The sequence below is a fragment of the Cottoperca gobio genome, chromosome 10, assembly GCF_900634415.1.
Source record: "Cottoperca gobio chromosome 10, fCotGob3.1, whole genome shotgun sequence".
Classification (NCBI taxonomy): Eukaryota; Metazoa; Chordata; class Actinopteri; order Perciformes; family Bovichtidae; genus Cottoperca; species Cottoperca gobio.
In genome coordinates, this window is record NC_041364.1 from 13,724,140 (window position 1) to 13,735,760 (window position 11,621).

Sequence of the window (11,621 nt, forward strand, 5' to 3'; positions counted from 1 at the left end):
GTATCTGGCACCCTTGATAAACTGTCATCCATCCTGGACAACGCCCACCCCCCCCTGCACAGCACATTCACCCGGCAGAGGAGCGTGTTCAGCGGCAGACTGCTGTCCCTATCCTGCTCCACAGACAGGCTCAAGAACTCTTTTGTCCCCCTGGCCATAAGACAACTCCTCTCAGTGATGGCCGGGGGATTACAACTTTTGTAATTATTTATAAGTCTGTATTTTTACATTTGTATTTATAATGTACAGCCTTTATCGCTTATTTTAAATTTTATTTGTACTTACTTTTTAATGGAGGGAGGGGGGGGGGGGGGTGTAATGTTAATAAATGTATAATGTATAATGTCTTTTAAGCTACTGGATGCCTAAATTTCCCTCGGGATGAATAAAGTATCTACCTACCTAAGTAAAAGAGAGCTTCTCTTGGGATAATAATCTTGTTAATTCAGAAAAACAAGGCACATAAGTTTTCTCTCAAGTGAATGCATTCGTACAAATCCCTTAGAAAAGTCAATAATTTCAAATAACAAGATGCTAACTTAATTTTTAGGAACTATGGTAATACATGTCTCTACTGTCTGTATATTTTCAAGTAAAAAACCTATCCAAGATGTCCGCACAGTTATAAAACAACTGTGGAACAAAGGATCGGAAACATGTTTTCGACCTTTGCCCCAGTGTGTTTCAGATCTGGAGGATGATGTTTGGAGGAAGGTATCTGATTCTGCTGATGGGCCATGATGTGTCCAGTATATTTTGCTGATAATACTTATATCCCTTTACTACACAACAGGTAAGGTGGCCTGTTCAGATAATGACTTCTCACAAAAAGAAAAAACAAGAAAATCGTATTTAATTTCAGTTCAAATTTTACAGTGCAATCCGGCAGAGAAAGAAAGAAAAAGGAAATGTCTGTGCAGAGTTTTGTTCAAAAAAGTGGCGTGATATTGGAGGTTGTAATCTGTCAAAAACACTTCATGGATAAACAAACACTCTCAGTAAGGCACCTGAAAAAACTTTTACTACCAATAAATACCTGTTTTGCTCGGAAGATATGACAATGAGGGAAAAGTATCTTTGGCTCATAAAAATCATTCAGATAATTCCCTGCCATCATTTGAAGAACGCTACAGGGCTGGTTTATCACAGCACACTAAACCAATTCAACAATCAAACCTTCCCTTAAACTGCAGAACAGATTCATTAATGTTTTGCTTTCCCTTTTCATAATTGATGTTTACAATACGTATTCATACATTGAAAAGTAAGTGATTACTATTTTTTGAGCAACTGAAAGAGTAATTACATTACAATTAGCAAGTACATAACACTGATAGCATAAAGAAATTAGCAAGGGGATAAAAAAGTAATTTCATATAATGCAATTGTCAATCATTTTATAGGGACTTATTAAAAAATGCAAAAATAAGTCTTTACCATTGTGATCATTGTGCAAGTCAATTAAACCATTTCAGAGCCTACAGGCAATAGACAGGGAGAAAATGTTATTCTGATGTGTGTAGTTGTAGTCCATGTAATCAATAATATACATAAGTTAACATAACCGTTTAGCAATCCTAAGTAGTCATTTGGCCGATCATACTGCAGCTGATCCACTGATGAGAGATGAGAAAGAGAAAGGGCTCAGCTTGTAGCCGGTTCCAGTGTAGAACTTGTTCTGAAACTCCACCCTGTAAGAGAGAGAAGCAAAGTCAACATGCAGCAATACAAAACTACAATACACAATCAGATTGTGTTCACCCACTCCACCATCCTGTCCAGTTGATTCTACGGTGAACATAAAGCTGAATATCATTTCTGAGTTACAAAGTATTGATTTAGTCCTGCTGACTTATTTTTGTACCACTGGCAGGATTAAAAAAACAAATAAAAAACACCTTTGACTAACATTTTAATTCATGACTGGATTAGGGAAACAATAATTGATATTCATGTAGATCCTTATGTGAGGCAGATTTCTGTGTGCACAGTTATGTTTATGTACATTGCCATTAGCTATAGAAACAGACATGTTATAAGTAATATGATGACTAACTAATGCCCTTAAACATGAACTAAGACAAAAGCCATTACATATTTTACTCAGTTTAGATATTCAGCCTAATTATTAGTACTTCTCCTCCCTCCCATCCTTACCAGTGCAGACGGAGCGCGTGCAGAAAAGCCGAGAGTCCCTCCATAACCAGCAGGATGGAGACAGTCAACACAGCAAAGAAGGCAAAAACCACAAAGAGGACTATAGATCCCACATAGCCCTCCCACTTCAGGGCAATACGCATCACCATCACCCACAGCACCTCTGACAGCTCTGTGGAGACACAAATGACTCACAATCAGACAGCCATCATGTGTGTATGAATAACTGGATGAAAAAAGAACAGTATGAGTATGTTTAGTTTTAGAGAGGAAGTCTGTCTGTCTGTGTGCAACATGCGAGTATGAAGATGTACATTGTGTTCATGTGAGTCAGTATGGGTACTACTAACGTGCGTGTGCCAAGCTGAGAGCCCAGAGTCGGAGGTAAGAGGCGGTGTTGGAGATGCAGCCCAAGCAGTACTCTATGGTGTGGATGGCCTGATGCATGAACACGTCTGCAGCATCAAACTCCTGCAGACAGCACAGATTAAACATATACAACAGCACAACTCTGCCTGGATTTAATCCGTTTAGTGGATTCAATTATTTCAGGTTTCTCCCTTACCTCCTCTTCAACAGCTCCTCCCTCCACCTCCCCCTGACGAGTGTTAATGGAGCCTTCATCGGCCATCAGTGGACGTCTGTCTTCGTTCTGATGTTGCAGAGAACCAGAAATCCGTCAGAAAATACATCCAACTCTAGAATTAGGCTTTTAAGTTCAGTCAAACAGAGACTCACTACTTGACGTCGTCTTCTCTTGAATGTGATGTATTCATACGTGGGCTTCCCTAACAAGAGGACCGGGACAGAACACAGAGCCAGCACCACCAGGATCTTCTGCACCAAAATCTGCACATGAAGAGTTACGCATGGTCACTTTAGCAAGCTCTTTTTTAAAAGGACAACTTCTACCAATTGTTGCACATTTACTACAGAAAGCATGTAGTTTAAGTGACGCAAACCATTTTCCAAAGAACGCCACAGTTCTGTGAGGTTTAAGCACTTTTCATTCTAGCACAGTATGAAAAGGAGCTTGCAGAGAATTGAAATAAGCTCACGATTTACACCAGGAGCATTTTATAGTCCTTTTGTCAAACTCACATTGTTATTAAAAAAGCAGCAGCAGCAATAAACGTATCAATTTTGCCTAATAAAAAAATAATAATAATCCACTTCACCTCCAGAATAAATAAATAAATAATAAATAACCCTGACATTAGATGAGGCAGACTAAATGTGCGCTGTGATTGGTTCCATGTCTCAAGCAGGTTTCAGGCATCTTCAAGATGATTTTTTTATCCAACAAACATCAATCAATATAAAAACTATGGCATGCTTAAAATACCTGGAGGAGAAATTGTAGAACATGAGTTAAAACACTGATATTCCTTTTAGGGAAATGAACAAAGCAACACACCTGTCCTTCATAGAGGTTTGGGTTCTCAGGGTTGTCTGTGAAGAGGAACATGTCTATGAAGTGGATAAGTATACTGGGAGCGATTTTGGAATTGGCGGGAGTGTAAGCAATCCACTTGAAGACCACCATGAACACCAGGTAGCCAAACAGACACACCATGAAGAACAGCTCAGGGATCAGCACAAAGAACACACTGCTCATCTGACCAGAGTGCCTGGAGAAAACACAAACAATGAGCAGGGAACGCAGGAAATGTGTGACGGAAAGTCAGAACGAATATGAAAAGAAACAAGAACAAGAACACAATACACCCAAAAAGTAAAACATCGTTTACCAGTAGTTGAAGAATGACAAGCAGACTCCAAAAGTCATGTGAATGACCCCGATGATGACCGACATCTTCATCTTGTACGAGTTAAGGAAAGTTAGTTTGTTGTTGGAGAGCCCCCAGACCTGACAACGACAAGAGAGAATGAGGAGGGATGCAGTGACGAAGAAGATGACAGCATGAGAGAAAATGGAGTCGTTAAGGAAGAGTTGAGGATGGTGACGGCCATACCGGGTCAATGCCAAATGGATAGGGGGTGGTGAAAACACCAGACACAACAGGATCCATCGACAAGTACTGGTTCCCTGCCAGGACTGATGCACTGAGATCAAAAAAATACAATTAGGTAAGATGGACAAGTGACAGCGTGTGTGGAGATGGAAGGAAACAAAACAAAAAAGGTCTGAAATTTCCTCACTTCCAGATGTTGTTCTCGAACATCGGGCCAACGTGCCACGCTGAGTTGAAGGTACTGAGGCCTCTGCTGAAGCACTCGTTGTAAATGGCCCCCGTGTAGATAGAGAACAGGCCCATCAGCAGAATCAGATACCTTCCTCCAAACATCATCCTCCAGATCTGAAACGCACAGGGGCAAAGGTCGAATACATGTTTCAGATCCTTTGTTCCAGTTGTTTTATAACTGTGCGGACATCTTGGATAGGTTTTGTACTTGAAAATATACAGACAGTAGAGATATGTATTACCATAGTTCCTAAAAATTAAGTTAGCATCTTGTTATTTGAAATTGTTGACTTTTTTTAAACAAATCAGATTTGCTAAGGGATTTGTACGAATGCATTCACTTGAGAGAAAACTTATGTGCCTTGTTTTTATGAATTATTACAAGATTATTATCCCAAACTCCCAAGAGAAGCTCTCTTTGACTTGAGATCTCCTTTTCATGGAAGCAAACATTTCCCGCCTGTTTAGTTTAATCCAGCACTGAGAAACCTATAAATGACGCAAGTACAACTGAGGCGCAATTGTCTGATTGTCTCAACACGTAGCCAGACTGAACATATTTCAGATGTAAGCCATATCGGTTCAACTGATCCTGGAGAAACAACGCAACGTCCAGCAGATCATGAGGTTTGCGTCTAAACAACTGCAAAGCCCTAATGTGCCTGCACAGCATGGACAAACTAATACCATCCATATTACTTAAAGACCAGAGTCTCTCCTAAAGTCTCAAACCAAAACTATAATAAAACGGGATTAAAATAAAACAGGCGGAGAGATGTTTGCTTTCATGAAATCAAGCTCTTAAGGGAATTTAAGGATTCTCATTAACTCAAAAACATTGCAAATAGTTTTTCTCTTAAGAGAATGCATTAATCTTCCTTAGATTTATACTCGGTCACACATGTCTTATCTTTGTGTTGAACTTGAGTGTGAGTGTGAGTGTGAGTGTGAGTGGTGTGTGTGTGTGTGTGTGTTTATTACCTCATTGCTGTTGTTCCTGAGTTTGGGGTCTTTCTCCTCAAGGACCATCCAGAGGGCACCCAGAGTCATCAGTAGACCATGACCCACATCCCCAAACATCACAGCAAACAGGAAGGGGAACGTAATTATGGTGTACACCGCTGCAGAGGCATCGAGAGACAAGACTCAACTAAGAATACATGTACGGTTGATCATCGTCTGGACCCTACTTCAAGGCATTAATTAAGATTTTTTTTTTTAATTCTTTAAATTCTTTAGTAGTGTACACTTCAGACGTACCTGGATTGACTTCACGGTAGCTGGCCACTCCGTAGGCATCAACAATGTTCTGGAAGCCAGCTGTGAAAGAGTTGATGGGAAACAGGGTCGGTGGAGTGGCTGAGGAAGGCAGGCGGTTGTAGAAAGAGTCAACTCCACTGCCACTCTTTCTCTGAGGACGGAGAAGAGGGTTGGAAAAAGGTGGAGAGAGTGAGGCGGTTTACTTATTTATGTCAAGTCTCCTCATCTACAATTACGTCTCGTTCTTACCCCTCCCTCTCTCAGAGCGCTCTGCAGTTCAGGCAGCTTGGCAATGGGACACCAGGCCTCAGCGATCAGGCATTTGTCTGTGACTGAGGGGCTGCAGAGATTCAGCACCATCTCGACCGCCTTACACTTCTGCACACGCACCTTCCACTGGGGCAACACAGCCACCGCCCGCATCAGCAGCTGCTGCAGGAAGGACTCTGTCTGCGACAACACCTGAAGTGAAGAGAAGCGAGAGGGCTTTAGAAGTAACCCACACTACTGTTATTTATGTACGTTCTAGTATTTACACAAAGGGAGGGCACATTTTGGGGATTGTATCAGTGTTCATAGTGCGTTGTGCTTTTATAAACATGTGCTACACTTACTGATTTGATATCTTCAATTCTTCCTTGAAGTCCCTGGAGCATCTCCTCTCTCTCAGCAGTGTTCTCAGGGTATGCAAATGTCTGTGTGCGGAAGCTGTAAGGAGGAGAAATCAAAAGATATTCAACAGGTATAACAGCCACTGTATTTTTGAAATCTACAATGAAAAAAAAAAAAGAATCTAGCTGATGCATAGGTTTACCCACCAATCGCATATCTTCTTCACTTTCTGTCCGATCTGATCTCCCCAATAGGAGATGAGGAACACCGTCCATTGCACCATTTCCCCCTGCAAACGAAGAAAATGGCAAACAGCTGTGATAACACACCCTTAAGAAAACTCATTAGGTGTGAAACATCACAGACTATCACTGAAACAGAATTAATGTTCATGACTATCTCTCAACTATGATCCTCTCTCTCTGTCTCCCAGTTCCCACCGTGTCCGGGTGCTCCAGTCGATCCTCCATTTCTCTGAAATCCACGATGATATAACCGCGACATGCCCGCCATAACAACCGTTCAAATGAGGGGACCTTCCAAGGATGGACCACTCCTGCTACAAAACTGAGAGAGAGGAGATGCGGTTGTTAACGTGTTGAATGTAGATGAAAACATTAAACACATCATTGAACATTTTAAAAAGAGAGATCTACCTCAGGTGGACATCTTGGCGGTTATCAAACAGGCCTTGGGTTTCCAGTACAGGTGGTGGTGCCTGTGAGATGAAGCCAAAAAGAGAAGAATTTTGTTTTTGGAGTTTTCATTTGGAGACAGTTTGATCACACCAGCACAATATATATATATATATTCTTTTTCTTTAAGGTATAAATGATGCAGGAATTGCTGCAGAAATGTGTTTTTTCCCACCAGTGAGGCTGTGAGAGAGTGCGTCCTGGTCAGGACTCCTTGGTACTGAGAGAGCTGGGTCAGCTGAGCCCGGAGGCTGTCTCTGTTCCTGGACACCTAGTGACACACAAGAAATCTGTCAGGCCAATAAGTTCAACCTCTTTTGAATAGTGTACTAATAAGACAACAGAGGCTTATTTTTGTTTGACATTATTTTATTTAACATCTCAGCCTTGTTACAAAAGGATAGTGGGATTGTTGGAAGTGGAGTTGTATGAGGTACTTATCTATAGTCAGTTTGTAGAAACATACAGAAGTACCAGACTACCAGACTCCTTCGACAAAGTCAAAGTACCGTGCAGAAGACGGGAGTCTCTGGTCTACCTCTGCCTCTGCTGGTTAGTTTATCTGTGTTATTGCGTGACTTTGGCGTTTTAACGGGTCTGCTTTGATACATTTTTTCAAAGAAGTCTGGCTTTGAAGTGAGCAAAGATAACAGCATCAGTTCCCCGTCTGAAAGGGCTGTCTGACTGCAAAGTTAAACCAGTGTCTGTTTTTCCAAACAGGGGGGCGTGCGGACCGACTAACCCTAACCCTCATACAACCCCACTTCAAAAAATCCAAACTATCCCTTTAAGTTCTCACCTCTTTGAGCTCTCTGGCAAGCCTCTCACACTCCTCTTCTATGGTGATGAGTTCGCGGGGCTGAGGAGCCAAAGGCATTGGGCACGGAGGAGGGAGGGGAAACTGCAAGGGTGGACACAGGGAGCGCTTGATCTCCTGCTCCAGGAAGCCTGAAGGGCAGATGAAAAAAGGTCAGAAAGGAAAATGGAACAAACGCATGAATAAAGAGAAAAAAGAGAGAGATAGAGGAAAGCGGAGAGATAGAGGATAGAGAGAAGAGATAAGAGAGAGCGAGAGATAAGAAGAGATAGCGAGATGGAGTAGGAGAGAGAGAGCGAGAGAGACGACGAGAGCGAGAGATGCTAGAGAGAGGAGAGAATAGAGGAGAGAGAGTAGGAGAGAGGAGAGAGAGAGAGAGAGAGAGGAGAGAGAGAGAGGAGAGAGAGGAGGAGAGGAGGATGAGAGATGAGAGAAGATGAGAGAGAGGGGAGAGAGGGAGGATGAGGATACGGAGAGAGAGAGGAGTGGTGGAGAGAGAGAGAGACCGAAGGAGGGAGAGAGAGAGATGATAGAGAGAGAGAGAGCGACAGAGGAGAGAGAGAAGGAGAGATATGAGAAGATATATAGAGAGAGAGAGAGAGTATGCGAGAGAGAGAGAGAGAGGAGCATATAGAGGAGAGGAGAAAATAGAAAGGAGTATGAGATAAGAGAGAGAGATAGTAGAGAGAGAGAGAGATAGATATATCTATAGATAGAGAGCGAGCAGCGATAGGCGAGAGAGACTCAGTCGAGATATATAAAAAATAAATTATATATGATATAGATATATAATTATAGATATATATAATATATATATATATATATATATAAAAATAAATAATATATATGATAGATATAGATGACTATATATGATATTATTAATCTATATGATATATATATATATATATATATATATTACTATATATATATATATATATATAATTATATATATATATATATATAATATATATATATATATAAATATATAAAGATATAGGTGGGAAACAATCAGTCAATACTTACTAAAAGTTTTCTCAAGTTCCTCGCATCGTCTGACCTCGCTGACAAACTTTCTTTGAAAGGCGTTCACATTCGGATTTAACTAAACATCAGAGGGGGGGGGGAGGGTTACTTATGTTCGTCTGGTGACAATAATTTGCTGTGTCTTACAGTGACTCAGAGCCACCATCAGTACACCATCATCTAACTTTAGATTTAGAGATGCTGCAGATTCCACGGTGGCTTCATAAGATAATCACATTCAGTTGTAAATAAGATAAATTACTGTGCGCTGGCTTGTTGTGAGATTGAGAGTAATGATCATGAGGCTTGTAATAAGAGTCAAAAACACTTGAAAACAGGGTTGAAATCAATGGCAAAAAATAAGAGGCTGAATAGTTTCACATTGGTTGAAACTGTTATGTTCATTTTGTTCTAAAGTTTTTAATTAAATAAGAAAATGTTCAGTACTTTGGATTTGTCAAATATTTAATTCACACAGGAGTATACCAAAATTACTATTATTTAAACTGAATAACAAAAAATATGTTATGTATTGACATATATCGTTATCTAGATTTTAAATTAAATTACTTATATATCGAGATGGAAGACTTTGGCCATATGGCCCAGCCCTAGACTCCATTTGTCCATGTGTACGTGTCACCAGAAGATCCTGAACCAAGAGATTTAGTTACTCACATCTCTGAATTCAACTAGGCCCAGTTCTCCCAGCTCACTGACACAATTGTAGGCCGAGCCAGACTGAAGGAAGAGCTGCACCAGGCACACCTCCTCACTGCGAAACATGGAGCCCATAACTGCAAAATTGATGAAAATTTAAAAATGAATATTTTTCCTGAAACATTGCCAAAGTACAGCAGCATATAGTGAAACAAAGGTTATTATTTAGAAAGTTAAGAGGCAGTAAATTGTTAAAAACAGGTTTACAGAAGCTTATTAATGCGTTGGAAACTGAAGAAAAGGGAAGCATCATGTCCTCCTGACCGTGATGAACAGATGGGGTTTCCATTCTTGCACAGATGTGTTTCAGCCAATATTACAAGTCAGTTGCCAGTTCACTCTGAAACAAGAACTCTGCAAGAAATTATTTTATGAAGGTTATAAAGTTCAGCTCTTGTTGAAGGTTTTGAGGTTTTGATTCGACATGGTGGTCTTTTAGGAGGCTGCAGTTTGCGGAGCTGTATTGTGTTATAATACAGCTCATACAGCTATAAATGGGGAGGACAAAATAACACAGCACCAAAAACGACAGCCTCCAAAATGACAATGAAGATGAATCACCGAATAATAATAATAATAATAATAATAATAATAATAATAATAATAATAATAATAATAATAATAATTTAGTTTCAACAAAACTGAACATTATAAGTTTCATGAAGGTGGAATGTTGCTGTATATATTAAGTTATAATGACAACAAGACTATGCTATTTTTGGGACTGTATCTCTGTACACTACAAACTCTTCCTCATACTCCGTACTGGCTACTAACCGTTTCAAACTGCACAGCTCTTCCACTTTTAATTCAGATAAACTGTCAAATTCACAGTAATAAGTCATATTCGTATTGTATTTTCTTTTTTGTATATTTATGTTTCTTGTAGACATTTAAAAACATTTTTAGAACCGTTTTATAGTATTTATTTTAATATTTTCTGCCATTTTTCCATTTTAATTTCTCTTACGGTGTTTATGTATGCACCATTATACAACAAAGAGCTACTACTAAACCGAATTCTGATTCTGACCTGAATAAACATTAAAGTGAACATGACTTAACTAACTAAAACTGACAAAAACTGACTTAAACAGATAAAATAAAAACATATTTCTAAAAGGAACTGTTGCGTTTCCTTAAACGAATAACTTCCCCAGCTGTTTCACCTGTCTGGCTACATTGTTTTTACTATAATCATCAGAAATAAAGCAATAAGTTTCGTATCGTAGCAGACCATGCAAATAAAACGAGTCTAAAGGAATAGCAAACAAACAAAAGATGTAACGTTAAAACGTTAAAATAAAGATGTTCTTGATTGATTAGGGAAATTCCTTGGGGGGGGAGGAAAGTAGCACAAGGTTTTGATTTAATGTCATGACAATAGAAGTCGGCGGGTAGAGGAAGAAAACAGCGTCATATGAGCACAATAAGACGCTAAATGTTAGATATCTCACCTGCCTGCCTCTTAAGTCCGCTGGACTCCAACCTGCAGTGTTTCAGGCTGTCCAGCCCCGTACACACCGCTGCTAACTGTTGACCGGGACAAACCCAGACGTGTTTATCACAAGTTCTCGGTATGTTCTACCACTTCCCGTTTGGGAAAGTCACGTTACTGCAGTCTCACGTGACAGTTGGCGTACGTCTCTCATTTGGCCACGAGGGGTCAGTTAGTTACTTAAACGGCGGTAAAGAACACGGTTTTGGATGAGTCGATGGAGTTCAATGTCTGACGTTAGTAGTAAATGTTAAATTATATTATTTTATCACGAGTTAAAATCACGGGGAGCAGTGTTTGGTTCGCTAAACAGCAGTTGCTAAGTGACACGATTGGCATGACTCATTAAAGTATGAACCCGGATCACTCATCACTCATTCACTAACCTAAAATAAATCAAAAACTCATTTGAAAAATACGGAAGAATGCTTTGTTCAGACAAAATAATAAAAATCTGTCAAACTCGTTTCACATGTAGGCGTTACGTGAGGAATGTTTAAGAAAGAGAAACTAGAAATCTTCTGGTTCAAAGTTAATATAAGGTAAAAAATTATATGCACAAAGCCACATTTATTTTAAAAAACCCACCCATTTATAATACATTTCGTCTTTATTGTAAATGCCTGAAATAT

At 39.8% G+C, this 11,621-nt stretch overlaps 1 protein-coding gene across 1 annotated transcript; it reads right to left on the bottom strand.

Moving 5' to 3' along the window:
* Positions 1-834: 834 nt before the first annotated feature.
* Positions 835-11,182, bottom strand: LOC115014474 (V-type proton ATPase 116 kDa subunit a-like). Its single transcript, XM_029441337.1, has 21 exons — positions 10,949-11,182; positions 9,450-9,568; positions 8,772-8,850; positions 7,731-7,879; positions 7,107-7,202; positions 6,893-6,954; positions 6,677-6,803; positions 6,443-6,525; positions 6,239-6,332; positions 5,874-6,086; positions 5,625-5,775; positions 5,346-5,485; positions 4,321-4,478; positions 4,134-4,224; positions 3,909-4,027; positions 3,575-3,788; positions 2,896-3,006; positions 2,723-2,809; positions 2,508-2,628; positions 2,158-2,329; positions 835-1,691 (listed from the first exon to the last, which is right to left on the bottom strand). The coding sequence occupies exons 2-21, from the start codon at positions 9,564-9,566 to the stop codon at positions 1,598-1,600; spliced, it is 2,478 nt and encodes an 825-aa protein (XP_029297197.1). The 5' UTR covers positions 9,567-9,568; positions 10,949-11,182; the 3' UTR covers positions 835-1,597.
* Between the last annotated feature and the right edge of the window lie 439 nt (positions 11,183-11,621).

Excerpts from the sequence above, each read along its gene's own strand:
- LOC115014474 (XM_029441337.1), bottom strand. The coding sequence starts at position 9,566 with ATGGGCTCCATGTTTCGCAGTGAGGAGGTGTGCCTGGTGCAGCTCTTC. Across the intron at positions 6,087-6,238 it reads GAATTGAAGATATCAAATCA|GTGTTGTCGCAGACAGAGTC; the intron begins GTAAGTGTAGCA and ends TCTTCACTTCAG. Across the intron at positions 2,330-2,507 it reads TCTCAGCTTGGCACACGCAC|AGCTGTCAGAGGTGCTGTGG; the intron begins GTTAGTAGTACC and ends GTGTCTCCACAG.